Source organism: Diadema antillarum, unplaced genomic scaffold (genome assembly GCF_040938485.1).
Source record: "Diadema antillarum isolate AM-2024a unplaced genomic scaffold, OU_Dant_1.0 scf00000131, whole genome shotgun sequence".
NCBI lineage: Eukaryota > Metazoa > Echinodermata > Echinoidea > Diadematoida > Diadematidae > Diadema > Diadema antillarum.
Window position 1 is genome coordinate 1,957,218 of NW_027271020.1, and position 21,551 is coordinate 1,978,768.

Genomic DNA, 21,551 nt, shown 5'->3' on the forward strand with positions numbered 1-21,551 from the left:
TATTACTTTTCATATACAGTGTCTCAGCAAAGTGCATTTACTGCAAGTTCAGGATTTGCTTTTGACCTCAGACTTGATCAAATTTTCCCCATATTGTATCAAAGTTGTTCTGCAACAAACCCCCCCCCCCCCCCCCCCACAAAAAAAACCCATATAATCTTATGTTATCAAACAAATAATGTTTGCGTGTATATTGACCTGAATAACAAGTTTCCTTTTCTCTTTATCTCTCTCTCTTGCTCTCTCTTTGCATAAACCTGAAGCATGTCATTGACATATTTTACTCTTGAAAGATACTCACCTTTCACAGATCTGTCTAAATTTCCATCATGCGTGTGAGCACCTGTTGGGGGATCTTCAGACTCTGGAATGCAAAAGAAAAATGAATGAAATAATAGCAAATAAATTATAAGTGTCTAATTCATCCAGGCTGGCCTCTTCAATGCTTACACTGTTCTACAAGAGGGCCCTGTCATTAGTATACTAAAGCCCCAGAATTTATTACCCATACCTAGCTCAAGAGAGACATTGTGGGCAAAACATCTCGTGCAAGGATAATCACATCTGCCGGGATTTGAACCCCAGACCTTTTGCTTACAATTCCATAACAATATCCACTAGGCCTACACCACAGTGTTCCAACTTAATACTACAGTGCTTATAATTTAGTACTTTAATATATTTTAGTAGAATTTACTAACTTGGATCAACCCCCCCCCCCCCACAAAAAAAAAAGGTTTTATCTGCACTCATTCACACATGGCAAAAAAAAAAATAATAATAATCAGTCAGCTGTATTAAATGCAACATTTTAAATCTCCAAACTGTACACACCTAAAGTAATAAAGACCAGAGAAGGACCTACAGTAGCATCACCTCTGACATCATGTGGCAGCAATTTGCATTATTGGAATACACAAAAAGAATCAAATTATAAAAATTTTATAGGCCCACATATTTCTTTTGCATCCTTATTCACATTCACTGTATGAGGCAAATTATTGTTAGGGTTTTCTATTCAATATCAAGACAGACCAATTTTTGCATTGTGATGCACATCTTAATGGTGAATTTGTTTCTTTCATATTCATACATTCCTAAGAATTGGCCCTATTTGTGTCATGTTGCAAAAATCTTCTTTGTTTTTAAAACTTGTAATAATGGGGGTATGTGAACGAGGCCCAAATGCAACCTGACAAAATCGCAAAGTTGCCCTGTTTTTCATCAGTGCTTTCTTTGGCAGCCGATTCAAAGGAGATAAATGCAGGGAGGATGGCTCTGGGTTTTCCTCTTTAGGCCTTGCGACAACACAACCCTCAGACAAATAAAAACAGATTATTGGCCCACCCTCCAAAATAGAAGAAGAAGATCACTAGAAGAAGAAGAAGAAGAAAGAAAAAAAAAAAACTTGCACACAGCATAGCAGAGGCATAGTCGGAATGCCATGGACAGAGTGTTTGTTTCGTGGGGGGATTCTTTTGAAATCTTGAGGGTCTGATTCTCTGTCCCTCTTCGGTCCTACCAGAATGCTGGAATTTTTCGGGAGGGAGAGGGATCTCTCACATCAGTGACACTTGACAGTCAACACGGGGAGTTACTGGGCACACAAGAATGCACATGACCTCGATGTGAACTTTGACGGGGTCATGAGGTCAATGTCTGGCTGAGCAGAAATTGCAGCGCTAGCACAGCTTCAAGGCAAGTCTCTCTCTTCTTCCTCTGTCACAGCCCTCATGGATGATTGTTTAAAAAGATACAAAGAATAGGATTGGGTTAGACTTTGAAAAAAACAAAACATCAGAGCCAAGGATTTTCAGTACATTTTTTTTTTTTGCTTTTACCAGTCTGGAGTGATGGGGGGGGGGGGGGGGGGGGGGGGCAGAAAAGAAGGAAGCTTTGTCAGATAGAATTTAGAAAGCAGACATACGATGTAAACTATATGTTGTTGTTGTCGTTGTTGCTGCTGCTGCTGTTGTCATTGTTGTTGTTGTTGTCATCGTTAATTTAAGAGGTGTGATGACAAATATGATAGCCTGCTTTCCCAGCCTTAGAAGTGGCACTTTCACACTATGAAAAACAATCTTTAATTTATGCAGCTTGTCAGGAATATCAAAGCCTCTATTGTAATTTCTCTTAAATGTTTTCATTTCATGAAATGCCCCCCCCCCCCATCTCATCAAACATGAGCAAGAAAAAGTGCGAGAAGGAGAGACAGAGACAGACAGACAGACAGACAAAGATAATACATGTAAGTGACTCTTTTCTCTCTTTCATTCTTTTTTTTTCAAGGAACCTGAGGGAAACAACCTGGTCTGCAGCCCAGACTAGGACACACAAGACAATTTATGGAAAACCCCCCTCAGAGAAAATTACAACCGCAGCACCGCCGCATGACGACATCTCTGCGCACTGGAGCTCCGAGATAACAGCCCCGCAGTTTCAGATTTGGAACATCCCGTGTTCTTGGCGACATTTCGAGTGCTCAGTCGAGCCAGCTGGCTGCAAGGGATCGGGCCAAGGGAGAAAAAGGGCTGCCCAGATTTTCCATTTCTTCATGCCAAGTTTAAAATGGCAGCTGACCCAACTCTGGCTCATAAAACGCCCGACAGACCCCCCCCCCCCCCCCCCCCCCCCCTCCAGTCAAAATCTCTGACGACAGACTTGTTTTCTATGTCAACTGCACACAATTTTGAGCATTTAAAAAAAAATGGTATAATTGTTGGACAACTCTGGTTCAGTTTTAGCTGACAAGCTGATTACTGCTTTCATCTCTGGATGATTTTGGACGGAGTGCCTGGGGTGCTGAGTATTCATTACAATTGCTTCCTTCAAGATAAAGAAGTCTACAGCTCAATATTGTCTTTGTCCATGATGTTTTCCAAGTCGGGCAGGCCTCAGGTAGCCTAAACTTTGAAGTTGCCATAGATAACATATGCGATGGCAGCATACATGAAGGCCATGCACACTTACAGTACAGCACGAAATATCGTGGCATTTTGAGACGTATTTTGTAATGCGAAGGCAAATCCACCAAAAAATACATTGCGAAATTCCATGGGACACTTGTATCTAGGGAGGTAATTCAAATTACACAGGGAAGCATACCTGTATGTGAGATTTAAATGTGAATCGTGCCCAACTAGGGATAGCCTGGTGGTAACGTCGCTGCTCGGACAGCAGTATGACAGGTTCAATTCCCACTGGTTTCTTTTTCTGACGTGTTTGTCAAAATACAGATCAGCACTTGCAATCTTACAAACACATTTTTTTTTTTTATACAGAGGGAGACATTTGATTGAATGCTTTCATAGCACATCTTCATCTCTCTGCTTTAATAATAATCTCTTGATTTCAAGGAAATTTTCATATGAATCGCGTATAGTTTCTACTGTAGCAGAGCTAATAACATTCTAGCATAAAAATCGGGGATTGTATGCAAAATATGTAAATATTTTCATATACCAAGGATCCTGGAAAAACAAAAATAAAAGACATTTCGTCATAAGCCCTGAATAATGACATGCACGCACACGATTCAAGGAAGGTGTGCCCGGAATGCTGGTGAGGCTCGTGGATATAGCATGCCCCTCAAGTGCGTTTGCGTCGTTCTTCCTGGCACATCTTCCTCGTATTGTGCACGTTCACAGCGTTCTTCCAGGGACATGATGATCTTATACCAAAATGAACAAAACTTGATTGTGGTAAAACAGATATGATTGTAGGATGACAGTACAGAATGAGTGGGAACCACGGCATAGAAGAGATGACACACACAAAAAAAGGGGGCAGGCAGAAAAAAAATATTCTGTGACAGAAAATGTCAGAAAAATACATTAAAATACAAGGACAAACTTGGCTCTAGTTGATGAATTTCTGAATGAAGTTTCCCAACTCACGATATACAATGTATGGGGTCTATTCTCAGTACAGGCAAGATGCATGGGAATAATCAGCGAGAAAAAATAAAGATAATGAAAATAAGTTCGTTTATTCAAAACTCTGGTTTGTTTTGGCATTTGGCCCACAGAGTTGGATGCCTGCCTAGAATAATTCACAGCCCTGACTCGCTGTGTAATGATGAGGTACACGGGGCAGCAAAGATGGCTGCCAAATATCAAGCCAGACAGCATAATACACAAAATCTATAATTAACCCATTGCTCTATGGAATCTGCTCTCACACACCCCTTCTTCAATGTTTCACAAGCATCTGTACCTGGTACTTTGTAGAACCTGGCAATGCATCTACTGCACAGTATTTAACTCCTGTGTTTTGAGTGCCAGTTGGCACAAAATATCCCACACGCTATCTGAGTTCATGGCACAGCAAGGGTTAAATAGCATGATCTATCAAACATATATGTCAAAACTGTAATCTTTCATCTGCAAATCAATACCATCCATGATGTGATTATTTTTTTTTTTTCATGGAAAAACTATCCATCATGATCCAAGGGACTTATACATGTATGAGCTCATACTGCAATGGCAAACTACAGACAGATAGAGACTGTACAGATATCTTTTTACATGTCCACTACCCATTCTGAACAATGTCACCAAGCTGGAAAATCTTGATTTCAAAAGTATAAAGGTCTCTGTGCCTTTACAGCAGGCCTAGTAAACTTCCCCTTCAAAAGCGTGGTGAACCAGCACGGTCAGCATGTAATATGATACATCACTACTTTAATTTTAGAGCCACTTCATTCATTTCTCTATGTTTTATTCTTATTCATGTTTTCTATATTTTCACCGATACTGGTATAAAGATTCTTTTTAGGAAAGACACAAGCCATTATCAAGGGCTGCACACAAACCCATTTTTTTTTTTTTCTGTCTGTCGGACCAGTGCACTGTAGGTATGCAGTTTTTCCATTTTTTTTTTCCTTGTACATTTCACTATTAAAAATTTACTGGTCGGACAGTGATTTTTACTGGTCCTGGACCGTCGGACCAGTACCAGTGTGCAGCATTGTATTATCTACAGGAACTTGGAAAGCTCTGTGCAAAGGTGGGCATTGATTTCAGAATCTTGTATGAAAAGGGTTACTCTATAGGTCCTATGCCAATTAGGCCAACACATTTTAGCGATTTTCATCTTTTGGGAATCAAGACTTTCTGAAAATTTTGCACATGGTTAAAAGTGACAAATCAAACAAATGTGACTCTTCTCACACCTGAAATGAAACAGACTTTGAGAAAACCTGAGAAATTTCCAAGTATCTTGACATTCTGAGGGAATGGTACTTTGCTTCTCTCCAAGATGTCAATCAACCTTCAATGTAGGCCTATACTTATCCAGTCATCTATGGCAGAAGATGTAGGCCTACATGGGCAGTTACTCGAGCACTGAATTCTTTTCTCTCTCTTTTTTTCCACTACCCGGAGAGCAATGTCCCTTTTCCTCGAAAAAGAAGGGAAAGAATGTAATTCCCTCTTCTTCTTCTCCTTCTTTTTTTTTTCAGTCCGAAGTCAAAATGTGAGTCAACCTGCTCCCAAAATCACCCAGCTGAAAAGTCACCACAAATATGTGGAGGGCTCTGGCTCACAATGGAACTCTCTGGCACTGGGCAATGTGTGTTTCAAACAATGTTCCCAGGGGAAGCAAAATGCAGAAGAGAAGAAAAGAAATTCAATTCAAATATGTTCCACAATCATACTTGAATTCTTTCATTGATTCACTACATAGAAATCAACATGCTGCTGAGCATCATACACAAGTACTACTAGTATACACGCACAAGTGCGTATGTTTACTCACAATTCTCATGTCTAGTCCACGGGAATTGTAATGGGAGAATATACACGTATGTCCATGATATGGTATGCCCATGATGTGGAACTGCCTCAACTTGGGAGGTTCAAAGCAGTGGGTGAAAGGAAAGCACAAGTCGTCTTTTTATGACTGCTCAAATACCTGGCTGAATCAATGTGCCCCTGTCATGAGCACAGCCAATTATAGCTGTCTTGGTTGAAATGTGGTTATGCAATGTCATTGACTTCATACTTGTCCATTGCCTTGAAGGCTTTTGGAAGATTCTTTTTTCACCAATAGCCATCTCTCTCTCTCTCTCCATCTTCCTACTAAAATCAAGCCCTATATTTCCTTGCTTACCAATGGCCAAACTGCTTTTGCTTTACTCTGCCAATAAATTGATACATCTCTCCCTTGAACATCCCCTAGCTACCAACAGAAATTGAATTTGAATACAATTAAAAGCTGTCACAACCGTCATTACAGAGCCCCTGTTCCTGAAATGACTTTGTACTACATGTTACAGGCCCATTCAGACATACCCTAAATCAACAGTTAGCATAAACTGTTTTATGCCAGTCATTGCCAAATAACAAATATTTCTTGTGCATGGATACTAAAAACACACACACACACACACAAAAAAACCCAACTGATTATCATCACTCAAAAATATGTAGGCCTACATCTAGATAAACAAATTTGTTTGTTTGTTTTTCAATCTCAAGCTAATTTGCCTCATGAAGCTAGTGCCCTAATGTGTGTGAACGGCATGCGAAGACAACTTCCTTTTTTCGTTTAATTCCCATGATGTAATATGTCACACTAAGTTTCAGAGGGGGGAGAGTGCAAAGGTACAAGTAGTTGTTGTTTATGCATGCCCTGTTCAGAGAAGTCAGGTGCTTTCTTTGCGTGCAGATGAATGAATGATTTACTTATTTACTCATTTATTTATTTATTTATTTATTTATTTATTTATTTATTTATTTATTTATTTATTTATTTATTTATTTATTTATTTATTTATTTATTCATTTATTTATTTATTTTTTTTTTGGGGGGGGGGGGTGTTACTCTACCTTGAATAAACCCTTCCTGTCAGCATACAACGTAGTTCTTATTCTTTCTTCCAAAGTTCCTGAATCTCACAGACCAAACAGTCTACAAACTATCATGTGGCGTGTGTGAGTCATATCAACTTGTGATTCCCTGTGTGCAAAAACACACAAACAAACAAGCATAATATTTCTTATATAGGGAGAAACATTGTCCACTGACAGTGTAACTATTAAAACAATATTGTCGTTCATTGGTGACATGTACCACATCTATTGCATGATACATATGTATCAAATTGATTGACAACCAATGCATAGTAACCACCTGTCCGACAAATGTGGTCCATATCTTTTATTTCACTTGAATGGCTGCTTTTATCCAGGTGTGACTTCACATATGAATTATCGTCTTGCCTTTTATGATGAAGCCTATTAAAACAAAAGATTTGAACACTCTAGTGTGTCTGTTTGTATGTGTGAGTGTGGGTGTAAAACGGGGGCGGGAATCCAAATTTCCAAACGACATCAACTTTGAGGATGCATGATTTGCATTTTGGTCTAGGCGCTCAGAGAAATACATTGAATGCTGGCCAACGCAGCAAAGAGGCCAATGCACAAACAATACATGGCGTTGTAATAATTATTTTGTTCCTGGGTCACCTGTTGGACAATTGGTAATAAAGTTGCATCAAAAGAAAGAAAAAAAACAAACTAGAATGACAAAAGAGGGAAAAGGGAGGTGGACTTTGCCTGATAACATAGAAGCACAGGGCAAAGACAAATTCCTGTGTATATTGACACTGTAAACAGTTCATCGCAATGTCATCGCCGCCGCAGGGAAAACAATGCAAGTGCCTAATCAAGCAGAGTTTGGGAGGAATTCATACAATGCCACGGTGACTAATATCTAGTATTTCACACTCAGTGACATCATTTGTTCTATTACCACCTGTGAATATAACTGACCTTTCCCACCCCTTTCTCTTTGCTGTATATAAAAGATGCTAAATATATTCTATTACATATGACAGAAAATAAATCCATGCTAGTTATTAAAAGGTACTGTAATAGTTCGTCATTCCGATGGTTTTTTCATCCAAACATCAAATAATGTTTGTTATTCCTAAGGTTCGTTCATGTAGAAGTGAAACAAGGTTCATTATTTCTAAAGGAGTGTATCAAAATTCCAAAAATGAACAAAGGTTCAAGAAAGTTCTTCAATGCAAAAATGAAATAAGACTTACACTTTAATCCTGAGGATTTCCTAGTGCGTATCATCTTTACATTTTCTTATATCATTTTCGGGTTATACTGAACCTTCGGAACAGCATACCTTATTTCATTTTCGGGTTGATGAACCTTAGGAATAATGCCACAAATGTTCGGATTAATGAACCATAGATAGGTAATTTCCGGATTGATGAACCCATAAGTATAGCAAATTTGTGTGTTTTGGAAAAACAAACCTTTGGAATGACGAACCTTATTTCATTAGTGGATCAACGAACCTTCAGAATAAGGAACAACACTTGGTAAGAACTAGGCAAAGCTGTGTTGATGAAGTGGAACTCCTTTCATATCAACCCCCAACTTGTTTGGGGGCTGAACATAATACTTTCTTTCAAATTTTGAGGGACTGTTTTTCTTTTCCCACATAGATTCAAATAATGTGCACTTTACAGACTGTTTGAGTGGTAAAACTAGTCTATTTCTGGGGACCTCTGAATGCAAATTATGCAGAAAACCTGAAGCTTGCAATATGTTTAGGATTGAGCAAAACAAGTTGGTTTTCTAGTGTACAAAACACGAAACACACTGTTCAAAGCTCTGCAAATATGAACTCTGCAGATTTTTTTTCCCAAATTCTATTGAGACATCTCTACAAAATAATGCACGGGTATGAGACCTACTATACATGTACAATGTACATAGGCCTTCTATGTGGCATATAAAGGGAAACTTGTTATAACAAGGGCCTAAGAACCACAACAATTTACCCAAGTGTTATATCAGATTTCTCACTATAACCAGGGTACAAAAACAAAGGTAAATTTATTTAGGAGCTGCAAAAGCACATTTTTATGACAGGGTTTTATCACACCTGACCTCTTTTAACCAGGTTCCACTGTATGACTCAGGAAAGATGCAGAATGTGTTCAAAATTGCCTTTGCATCAAAACAATTTGCAATTGGATCCAGGTAATTTCTCATGTTCACTTTAAAAGCACTAAAGTCCACACTCCTTGCCACAACATGAGACATGGCTGCTTTTTGAAATAATAATGTAAATGTAGCAGAAATATCAAACATGAGATCTCAGATCATTATCATAACAATAGCAACTTAACTACAAAGAAAATATGAAAGGATACCATGAGTTTCTAATACTTGCTTTCAGGAGATGCCAGTCCAGACAAACGCTTAAAGAATCAGAATGATGAGGATAAGAAATGGCTGGATCATTTTTTATACGTCTTTTGTAGTTAAGTCTTTAGAGGCGCCATGCACTACACATGACACTTGAAGTATTTGATTTCTTTTCTTTTTTTTTGTATAATCCCTCAAATATTCAAAGAATCTAATATAACAGAAATGTGTGATCAAAGTTCAAACAAGTGTCATAGGTGGGTAGCACACCACAAAACCTACCGTAAATGTTCTCAAATAAAGTTCTAATCTTGTTTGAGAATATATGTGGTACCATCTAGTGTAACTTTTACCTTCAGAAAAAATACAAGTCATGAAGCTGAAGAAAAAAAAAATGACTGGATTTCTGATTTTCCTCAAACTTCACTGACTGTCTAATACTTACTACCAATATTTCTTCATTTACTGAATCTACAATGAACTGTAAAGAAGGGACAGCATTTGATGGGGGAATGTTTGGTAGAAAAGAAATAGGGCCTACATGGGCTGGGCTGAACACTAACCCATTTTTTCTACTGGTCTGACCTGTCTGTTGGACCAGTAGGTACCCAGTTTTGGGGGGGGGTTTTCCAATTTTTTACTAGTAGATACCTGAAAAAGTTACTGGTCCGACAGCGATTTTTACTGGTCCTGGACCGTCAGACCAGTGTCAGTGTGCAGCCTTGCATAGGACTATATAGACATTCTCTGAACAAACATTTCGGACTAGACCCTCTCCTGTTCATGTGTCATCACAACATGGGTGTGTCCAATGACAGAGTCAGAGACTCCAACCCCAAGCACCTTATGATCTGGAGATTCTCCCGCCTGAAACCCCTAGCAAACAGGAGACTCCAACTTGATGTGCGCGAAGTTCCTTGCTGCTGGGGTCCAACTCTAGGGTTCTAGATGTTATCTTGTGCTCTCTAAGGCTTATTTTTCTACTTACAATGACACTAAGTAAAAACTCATTTCAAGCGGGAGAAATTAAATCTCAAGCGGGAGAACAGGAGATTTTGCAAAGATAGGCTCGAGGGGGGGGGGGGGGGGGAGAGGGGGGAGGGGAGATCTCCCGTCAAGAGTGGGAGAGTTGGAGTCTCTGCAGAGTATAAAGGGTCAAGTTTTTTATTCTACCTTTATACCATTACCACACCCAGAGGGAAAATAATGTTTCATTCACAAATCTAGTACTTGGGTACACTTGCACTATTATGGGAAGGGGGAAGGAGGGTTGGGGGGGGGGGGGGGAGGGAGAGAGAAAGGATCAAAGTGTAACAACCTTGAGTGTGCTCCAGAGATTTCAAGAATTCTTGAATCCATTGCAACCTCACAGTATACATCAAAGCAGCCTACCAAGACTGTGATCTTTCTGGCAGCCCTAAAAGTTCAACTGCCTTGAGGTCAATGCCTGCCCATGCTATGACCTTTGATCTCTGATAATCAACTCATCGTACCCAGGGGTCATTTTGCTGACTGAATAATTGTTCATCTTTTACTCATCAAACTGGCAACCCTGAATCTCACTGTGTATCCTACCTACACTGAAGAATGATGAGATGGAAATGGTTCAAATCAATATACAAAGTCTGCACAAACTTAGGAATATATCGGGTGGTGCAACCATCTCCAATATCGCTACCACAACAACTATCACGAAGGCCACCATATATTTCTCATAGACACCTGCCCATTAGGCCCTACAAGCACTCTTGGGACTTTCCATATCTTTAACAGGTTAAAGACGGTTAACTCTCTAAAACTGGTACTGAACCAGAACTGAAAAATCTTTCCACAGCTTAAACACTCTATCCTTGCAGGACGACAACACAATCTCTTTCCCCTGTAGGCATCGACACCTTTGCCAACCCAAAATTACCTCTTTAAACACCAAACTCTAAACTGTACTAAATAACAAAGTGCTTTGGGAGAGACAAAGCAGCCTGATGTACCTCTACTCAAAACACCCTATGGAAGTGGAAACGTAAACACAACGCGCCTCCAGAGGAAACCGTTGAAAGGCAGCTAACTGCAATCCACATACAGTTGCAGCGTCCGTCCCTCCGTACAATTTTAGTCGAGATCCGCCGGCCAGGTATGTATCTGCCTCACACTTGTCTGCCTCTCTTCCTCTCAACCTTTGACCCTTGTCCTACACAAGTTCCTCCTGCCCTTCCACTTTCCTACTTCGCTCTTTCCCTTCTCTTCCTGGTTTCAATTGTGATTAAAAAAGAGATGGGTAATCATCCTTTCGCTAACATGGCTGCGATTATTCCTTTCAGTTGTGGTTGCTTACTTTCACAGGTGTGATAACATCTCTGCTTGTTCTTCCTCCCGAGTTATAATTACTCAGCATTATTCTATTTGTCCGAATCAATCTATTTTTCCTAAATATAACTATAGATTGACCTGAATTTTGCAGTCTTTTTCAAATTAAAGATGCTTACTATTACAGAGTGTCTTGTTCCCCATGGAACTATGGTATCTCTTTGAGTATTTCACGCCTTGTGTTTGAAATCACGCATCATGATTCTAGCAGACAATTTTATGATGCTTTCAATGAAATAGAAATTCACAGACAGAAAGCTCCTAAAGAAAACTGGCAAGAAAGTGTACATGATATTTCTATTTTTCATCCATACTTGCTTATTAGCAGTATCTACCTTTATTCTAGCTGAAAAGCTTCACAGTTCATCACAGCATGTGTTGTGAGACTAATTTTCCCATGAAAATTGGTGAAAATCATTTCAAACTTTCACCCAACAGGTGTCTATTTATCCTTCCAAAAATTGTGTAAATTATTTCAAAAAATTTTTCAATAAATGACATATTTTTTTTTCTTTTTGACCGTGAAAACTTTCAGTGAAGATCATTTCACCAAACTTTTCCTCTTAATTACTGAATGAGACAACTTTTTTTCTCACCATGGTGTATAAAATTTCACAAAATTTGTACTAAATGAAAAACAAAAGCAACAAACAAGCCCACCTTTACTCCCATGAAAATTTTGTGTAAAATATTTCACCAAAATGCTATCTAATATAACATTCGTGGTTCCCCACACTGTGCTAACCTATCAACATAATGATGAGGCAGAGATATGCTGCAAACTGCGTGGCTTCTATCTGAGGTAGACAGGCTTTAACCAATAGCACATACACCATAGCATCACTAGTAAAAGTTTCAGACGAAAAAGAAAAGAAAGAAAAACCCTTCTATCGCATGTCATTAAAAAAGAAAAAAAAAATTCAAAATTTTATTAATGTGAAGATGTTATTGGGCCACTAGCATTACAGGTACAAAACTTCATTTTATACATGAGGTACAATGTAGGCTGAAGTGAGCTTCAAAGAACATTTTATATACTGTTTGTGTTCATGTTTAGGCCCTTCAAGTTTGCAAGGGCATGTTAAAAAGTTGTAAAAGAATCAAAAGTTGTGTGCTATCCAGAAAAATGACCACGAATGCTAACAAATGATTGAATAAATGCATACAGTTCTTTCAGACTCTCTCCGCAACTCACACGTACAAGTTGTGCACATACTTATCCTGACTATTTGAGAGCCCACAGGTTGGAAGACAGATATATGGCTTCTGGCGAGAGCAGCTGCTCAAGCACAAAATGGTTCAGGCACAACGGTTTTTAAAGCGCAATGTTGGAAATTACCACCTCCCTTGCACGTCCCCCACCCCCTAACTGGCCCTCTCGTATCCGCGCAGCTCAGCATGCCTTGATTTCCCTAAACTTTTCGCTGCAGTGGTCATCGGTGCAGCACTGACGCATGCACGGGTCAGTTTGCTGAGAGCACCGGTAAGCGTGAAGAAAGAAAACACATCAGATACCCCTTTTTTCGGGACACTGACCAAAGTGGCCATATGCCCGCATCACCTTTCGGTGACTCAGCCCACACAGGTTGCTATTAAAATGTCTTCCTACAGTCACCTACGACACAGCATACCTGAATCGTGCAATCGATAATGGTGAATAATAAAGTGATTCATTGCATGGAAACCAACAACAACGATGAATACAAAATAAAGAAAGGCTATAGGATACCTTTGCATCCAGTAGGAATTCCCGCAGTCGTGATTCACTATATTGCATGTTACTAATGTTGACTTTCAAAAGTAGAGAAAAATAAAACTATAACAGGATTTAAAGCCTTGAAACTCTATTTAGTATTTCCTTGTCTGACACTAATTCAAGGAGGTATGGTAGCCTTCACCTAACATTGTTTTATTTCAAAGTTGGACAGATTCAGCAATGAGGACTCATAAAAAGTTGCTGAATTGTATAACAAAAGAAGAATCCTATGACATTTGTACACACAAAACTAGTAAATGTGATGTAAAAATTTAATAGCAACATTGTCTTGTCTTATTGGGACACATATGACTGCACCTAAAATTACCGTTGCTTGAGAACATGTAATGCAAAATCTGAAGCCTTCCTTTCTTCTTTCATAGTTTGATTTCAGTGAAACTGCTGTCATACTATGTGGTATAATACATGAACATTTCTTGACCGCTAAAGACAGCTTGAACATGGGGGGGGGGGGGGTGATATCACATACGTTTGTGATTTCACACACAAATTTCTTGTCCATCAAATCATACATGTTTGCACCATCTGAAGGTGCTAACAGTAACTCAACACAGAAAATTCCCTTTTGAAACAATAAAAAGCTAACATTATTAGCATATATATCAGCAGCATCTATATGGCTACTAATTTTTGATTTCCTTTTTCCTTCTCTTGTTCAAATGCACTTTCCTTTTTTTTCTTCTTTCATGAATCAAGGGTTCTCAGAGAAGTTCCACAACATGTGACAGTCATGTGACCATGCAAGCTCATGTAAAGAGTCCCATACAGGATTTTCTTACAATCTTGATACTTAAAGGACAAGTTCACCTTCATATACATGTGGATTGAGTGAAGGCAACAATGTTAGTAGAACACATCAGTAAAAGTTTGGGGAAAATCCGACAATCCGTTCAAAAGTTATGAATTTTTAAAATATCTGTGCAATCACTGCTGGGGGAGAAGACTACTACAGTGTATGATGTCAAATGCGTACAACGATATTAGGAAAATAAAAAGAGAATTTCACAAAACTTGACTTTTTGAGTAAAGTGCACATTTCCACGACTTGTTACTGACTTATGTTAGGGGTAATATTATTCCCCCTGACTTCTGAAAGAGAGAAGTAGAGTGCTCTTTTATTATGTGAGAAAAGTGAGAATAACTTGAATTTTCTTTATACTTTCTTTATATAGTTGTACGCATACGACATCACAAGCTATAGTAGTCTTCTCATCCAGCCATGACTGAGCAGAAACTTCAAAAATTCATAACTTTTGAATGGATTGTCCGATTTTAATCAAACTCTCATTGATGTGTTCCACTAATATTGCTGCATTCACTCAACCCACATGTCTATGAAGGTGAACTTGTCCCTTAAAGGCATTGCAAATTATCATATCAACTGAAATCGTGGCTGTGCATACACCAAGGCTGCACACTGGCACTGGTCGGACGGCCCGGGACCTGTTAAATTCACTGTCGGACCAGTAACTTCTTTCAGGAATGGACCAGTAAAAAATTGAAAAACTGGGTACCTACTGGTCTGAGAGGCAGGTCGGACTAGTAGAAAAAATGGGCTAGTGTGCAGTCCTGATACACTCTGTAATCTTTGTCATTCATTAAACATTTGTCATGGGGTTAAAATTCTCTATATCAACTTTATCAAACATGTATCATAGCTTCTTTGACTCCAACAGAATTGATACTCACATTGGTCCTCAATGAGCTTAAAGGTGCTGTTTACCATTGGGAGCAGTGATTTAAAAAATGTTCGAGATATCACATTTGATGCATATATGTGTAGGTCAGTTGTATCACAAAGCATCCTACCATGTAAAGATTTTGCAATAAAGCGTAAAATATTAGGAGATATCACTATTTTTCTCAATAAACCATAACTGTAGATGGTTCAGTCTAGAAACAATCTTATTGTAACTATTGTTCACATTTTGTTAGCCTATATTCAACAATACTTAACATTGATTATACTGATTAAAACAAAACATTTCTACACTGGTTGTTTCTATACCTAGGCTGTAACTCACATTTCAGAACTATTTTGAAGCACTAAAGCTGGATTTTTGTTTCATCTGCAAATGGTAAACAGTGCCTTTAACTACTCATCACTGTGTGTTTGAAGCTCCTTGCTGTTACACCACTGTAATATGGAATGCCACAACGTTTTGAGTCGATTCACGTATAACGAGAGGAAGTTGTTTATCACTCCTCCCCTGCGGGTCTCTGCGCCACTGGGATTACATGTTAGCACATGGTGCCAGATATTTTCAATACGGTAGCAGGGGGTGCGTGTCTCACCCATTTCACAACTTCTTCATCCCTTGATCACCCACTGAACCTTTGTCAAATGAATGTTGAAATTCCACATAAAGGAACAAAGACCGAACAACAATTGATTGTAACTTACAAACTTTACAACAACAACAAAAAAGAAAAAAGAAATATATGAACCCCATTTTTTTGCTGGTTCTGAGCATGCATCATAATATCTCAACAACAAAAGAACTTGGGCTTGAAGTGTACATCTCATCTGTGCTGGCAGCACAGTGTGCCAATGCAGTGGTGTTTTCAATGGTCATTCAAGGGAGAGCTTTGCAGAATGGAGTGTCCTATTGAATGACCATTCAATGGAACCGGAGTTATGGAAGAGGGGAAAGTAACTTTTATTAGCAATTTGTCATAGGCCTTTCATTCATGTTTCAATGGGAGTTGGGTCACAGTAGATTCGGCAGAGACTTTGCCGATCATAGAAATTCGATGGAGTGCACACGGGAGCATTGCTTTAGAAATTTGTTCGGTATGAAAGGGGCAAGTGGCTCAGAGGGTGAAACCTTCAAAATGCTGTTTGGATTTTGTGCAAACATTCAGTCAGAACAACAGCGCTCCAGAGTAAAGAAATCCCTCCGAAAGTTTCCCTGAGAGCCAAATATTTTCAACAATAATGGTGGAGCAACAACAACATCAACAAAACAGCAACAAGTTAAGAGCAATCTTATACCAAAAAATAAAAAAATAAGCAAACAGAATAAGGCAAGCAGAAAGAATAGAAAGAGAATCTTTTTTTAATGTCTTTTGAGCAGAGAGAAGGAAAATGTGTCTTGAATGGAAACCTCTCTTGAAAACGCATTAAAAGTGGAATAAAACTCGACATTTGTACATTGCACATTCAAGTAATAGCTTTCTCCTTTTCATAGCTTTACTTCTTTTTCACAGAGCAAAAGTCACTCTCAGGGGTTAATAACCTTGTGTTATGCAAAAAGAATGCCTCTCCTCTTTATCAAAAAAAGCCACTGCCACTTGCTAACCATCCATTATGTTTTAACTTAGCATTACTGATAGTGCAATTGCTAAACCCCTCTCTAGATCATAGATTTTGTAAGAGACTGTTACAGTGTATTTGGGCATTTAAAAAAAAAGAAGAGAAGATATAGATTATTATATCTTGATTAGAGGTAGAACTAAACAGCTCTTCAAACCAGACGTAAGTAAGTTTTACATTGAAGAGGAGAAATTGTCTCAAAGTCATGGTAGACACATACAGCCTGAAGATGAGCTATAAACAACAACAACAGGACCAGTATCCTAGATGTATATCTCATTTGAAATGATACCTTGGCAGTATGATATCTACTGCCTTCAGTCTCAAACACAGCCTTTCTTTTCTTTTCTTTTCTTTTTGTTTAGCTACATGCACACTGTATGTGTATTGATGCTTCATATATTGTTAATCAAGTAAGGAAAATGAAATGTTCTTTAATATTCTACATGACAAAAAAAAAAGAAAAGAAAATGAACACAGTGCATGCATTTTTTTCTTTCTTTAAACTGGTCGTAAAACTTGTATTTCGTGTATTTTCTATTCAAGAATAGAAAAGGAAAACAATCCAGTCTCATAAGCTCTTCTACAAGTGTAGCACAACTAGTGATGAGATCTGTAATGACAGTAAGTGGATCTCCTCATCTGCTTTGTAAAAAAAAAAAATCATAAATAAATAAATAAATATATATATGACAAAATAGTTTTCATTCCTTTGGGTATCAGAACACATATCCTACAATTTTGGAGATGTGTGCTCAGATGTTACCTACAGGGTACTTAGCAGACAGGTGTAAACTCAGCCATCTCTTTGCAACACTAAATGTCCTTCTTGTTCTAAACATCACATTAGATTCATCAGGTGTGTGCAACTTGAGAAGCATAAAGTAAGCATTACGCACCTTTATAATTAGAACAAAGTACTTCTGTGCCCAAAATTATCGCATCTACCAAGAAAGCGAAACAACTATCACTCATCATTTTCCACTCGTCATTTTCGTTACTTTCCTTTTACAAGCGTATTATATTCCAATGATTTTATTCTTAGTGTTCTGAATGGTCTGAAGTTTGGATATATAATGAAACCAACATCACTGACTTTTGATTATGATGTCATCCTGTTGTATTATGATGTCATCCTGTTGCATGAGATCAATTTCTAGTTTGAGAAATTCTCTCAGGAGGCAGTCAATATCTGACATGTATTTACTTATTCATTTTATTTTTTTAATTTTGCTTCTGCAAAACCCTCGCGTCTACTACATTTCAAACCGTTGAAAACTAGTCTGAAGTATACTTGGTTATGTCTGTCTTTAGGCAGGGCTTGACACTAACGGTGGCCCGGTGGCCCAGGGCCACCAAAAATAAAAGTCGGGCCACCAAATTTTTTTAAAAAGGCAAATTTTTTGGAAAGTATGTCAATAAATTCGTAACTTTTTGGGCCGGAAATTAGCGGTTAAATTTGTTTTAAGGATGGATGAAAAGAACTGAATGAGTGCCTGAGAGTGAGTGTTGCAAGTTTGTTGAGGTTTATTTATGAGTAGATAAATACATTTATGTATGTCCAACTTCCAATTCTTACTATGATAAAACTTAAATATTTGACTCATTAAAAAAACAGGGTTTTTAATGTTTTTTATTGTGGTTTTTTTTCGGTCTACCAAATTGATCTCTCGGGCCACCAAAAATTTGAAATTGAGGATTTTGGTGGCCCCATCGGGCCACTAAAAAAAAAGTTAGTGTGGAGCCCTGCTTTAGGTACATGGACACATTTCGAGGAAGCATCATATCATATCAACATTCTGAAGGATCACATATGGAGGTAACTGTATTTTATGAACGCAAAGCAACTGGTAAATACTGGAGTAAGATGTGCATGCCTTCCACCAATGTTATAAATCACATTCATAGTCAATGCATCTTGTACAGTAACTTGATTCCTACAACCTGACTAATGCATGCAATTGTAGGTGTGAACCAGATATTGTATACCATGTATTCATTATGTACAGACCTGTAGTTGTAGTCATCTATTTGTCAGTTGGTCGGTCAATTCCACTCACTGACCACACGGCAGCACTGGTGATACAGACCAGAGAGGTAATGAGTAATAGAAATGGAGAGCTATTTCTGACTTATGCACAATGTTGACAGTCTGACTAATTCAAGGATGATGGGTGCATATACTCTGTATTCCTATCTATAGCTCCCTTCCCCAATACTCCGAACACGGGCGGGATCGGGTCATCAGATAGTCAGGAAAAGGCCACCTGGCAAGACTGAAAAGTTCCGCGCCGTTCCGTAAATTACAGCTCCCTCTCCTCCTTCACATGCAATAATCATACACTCTTCAGCAGAGTCACTGTGCAATATAGTGTACATTAGTGGCCAGCTGAGTTTAATACACAGTGACATTCTTCGCCCTTGTTTATTTTATATGTCAAATGTATCATTCTGAAACATTTGCATATAATATATGTCAGTATGGAACCAAGACTAAGGGGGGGGGGGGGGTGACACAGACAAATGAGGGTTTGTTCTTGTGTACACCAGACACATAAATGGGGCGGGGGATGACTCACAAGCAATAGGGTTGTTAATCCTATAAATGGTGATTAGTGGACAGACAATTGGGTGTTGGGGATCGGCCATGGGGATTTGGCGGTCAGATTATGTAATAGGTGGAGGGGGCCTGATTCAAAGCACCGCTACTTGAAGTGAGCGAAAAAAACAAGTCATTTGAGCCAGCTATCTCAGTGGAGGGCTGTGATTCTGTTTGTCTGAGCATGAAATCCTCTCTGCGACCAATGGCATGTGAGTGATTCAGTGGCTATGTAAATAAGGATTCGGAGAATATGATGTCTTCTTCTTGAGAAAGGTAGCACGCTTTGTCTTAATACATCGACATCATGGGATACCATGCAACACTACAAGACAACTGTCACAGGATATTGGATTTTTACACAGCACATCATTCTTAGCTCTGAGAGATCTGGGGAATAAAGATGTCGGGGGGGGGGGGGGGAGGGGTTAAAACACAAGAGTACATTGCAGATTTAAGGTGAATAGACAAATGATTTTGTTTTGTCAACATATGACACGACATGTGCCATAATATATCTCCAGTCATGTACACGTGTCAGGAAAGTTTGCAAAAAATGCTGCCGCCCACGGTTCCCAGTCAGGTTTTCCATCAGTATCATACAGTCCAGTGTACCAACGTTAACGAAAAATCACATGACAAGGATTACTTCTTCATATATGTGGTAGAATAACACTTAGGGCCTATGCACGCCTTCATTGTTTTCGTCTGTTCGATGGGCTGGGAGTAATTCATGCCTCTTCATTCTCGAGGGTGAATCCATTACTAAATGCAGTAGAGATGCCTCATGTTATGAGAGGGTTTTCAGGCACGTCTTTAAATGCAATGTGAAGTCCAACAAAAAAACCTGAATTTGGTTATCGCATACTTTTGAAGGAAACTGAAGGAAAAAAACAACAACAACACATACAAGTACACACACAAAACATTGATACAAAACACAAAAATGCTGCATTTATCAACTTTCCATTGTTTGAAAGGCGTTTCAGTATCCACTGCATCAAAACACATATATTGCAAATGTCTTCGGATGGTTTTGTCACCGCGCAGCTCCATTGCGCAGTTTGACCCGAGGAGTAGAAATGTGTAGGGCCAACGAAGCTGGCAGTGGTTGGCGTGGGCAGGTCTGAGCTATAAACATGTTTCAAAATGACTTTGTGATTGTCAACTCTACAGAAACTTGTTTCCAGCTCAAATATGTTTGCACTTGCATTTTTTCCCCAGCATTTCAGTGACATGTTTCAGACCCCATAATCAAAACCGCTTGACATTAAAATCAACTGCTCAAAACTCCCTGAGAGTTGTTTGGAAACCTTAAAGGTCTTGTTTACCTTTGGGAGCCATGATTTAAAAGATGTACGAGATATCACATTCAATGCATACGTGTAGGTCAGTTGTATCACAAAACATCCTATCATATAAGAATTTTGCAATAAAGTCTAATACATACGGAGATATGACTATTTTTCTCAATAAACCATAAATGTAGATGGTCAAGTCTAGAAACACTATCATTGTTCACATTTTGTATATTTGACAACAATAAACATTGATTATGCTGATTCAAATTTTTACATCTCAATTGGTTGTTTTCTATCCCTAACTCACATTTAACTAAATATTTGAAACACTAAAGCTGGGTTTTTGTTTCTTCTGCAAATGGCAAATAATGCCTTTAATTCTACCCCAGAAGTGAGTTCATAAACACACCAAAAGACACACACATGATTTTGCCCTCTCTATAATTACCTGGCCCCATATGTTTATAAATTCAGAGTAATACTGTGTGTGTCCCTTCCAGTACAGAGAGGTGCTTAAACTCACATTCAGTCAGTCTCAGAATCAAACAGAATCATATTGAAGTACCCAATTCGGTACATGTGGACAGTATCTAACAAATTGCATGTAAACGCTTTGTACAATTAGTGAAGTAAAATATCACCAGCAGACCCTTTGTGAAAACATATATCTAAATCAACAAACTGACATGTCATTCATAGTCACTACTACAAAATATTCGAAACTGTTGTTTTCCCTTCAGAATTGTTTGTTTTTTTGTGTAGAAACTTGCCGTCTTGCTGCTTATTTATAATCTTAGTGTTGATTTCCAAGTTTTTGAAAAGTTGCATAATAATGTCCCTTACATGAATGCACTTAAATATATTGGATGCAATTGACCTATTAACTAAATATCAACATATCCTAGTCATAGATGTAGGCCTACATCCCCTCATTTCAATTTCTTGTTTTGAGTCTTCATGAATGAAGATTGCTACAACCAATAAAGGCATGTTTTTTACAAATATTGTCAAGAAA

At 38.5% G+C, this 21,551-nt stretch overlaps 1 protein-coding gene across 2 annotated transcripts in view; it reads right to left on the reverse strand.

Annotated features, from left to right (window-relative positions):
- The window catches only part of LOC139720680 (uncharacterized), a 104,351-nt gene that overhangs the window by 43,255 nt on the left and 39,545 nt on the right, over window positions 1–21,551 (reverse strand). For both annotated transcript variants that reach the window (XM_071632036.1, XM_071632037.1), the window contains exon 2: window positions 302–364. In XM_071632036.1, the coding sequence (XP_071488137.1) occupies window positions 302–364 (63 nt within the window). The remainder of the gene's footprint in view (window positions 1–301; window positions 365–21,551) is intronic.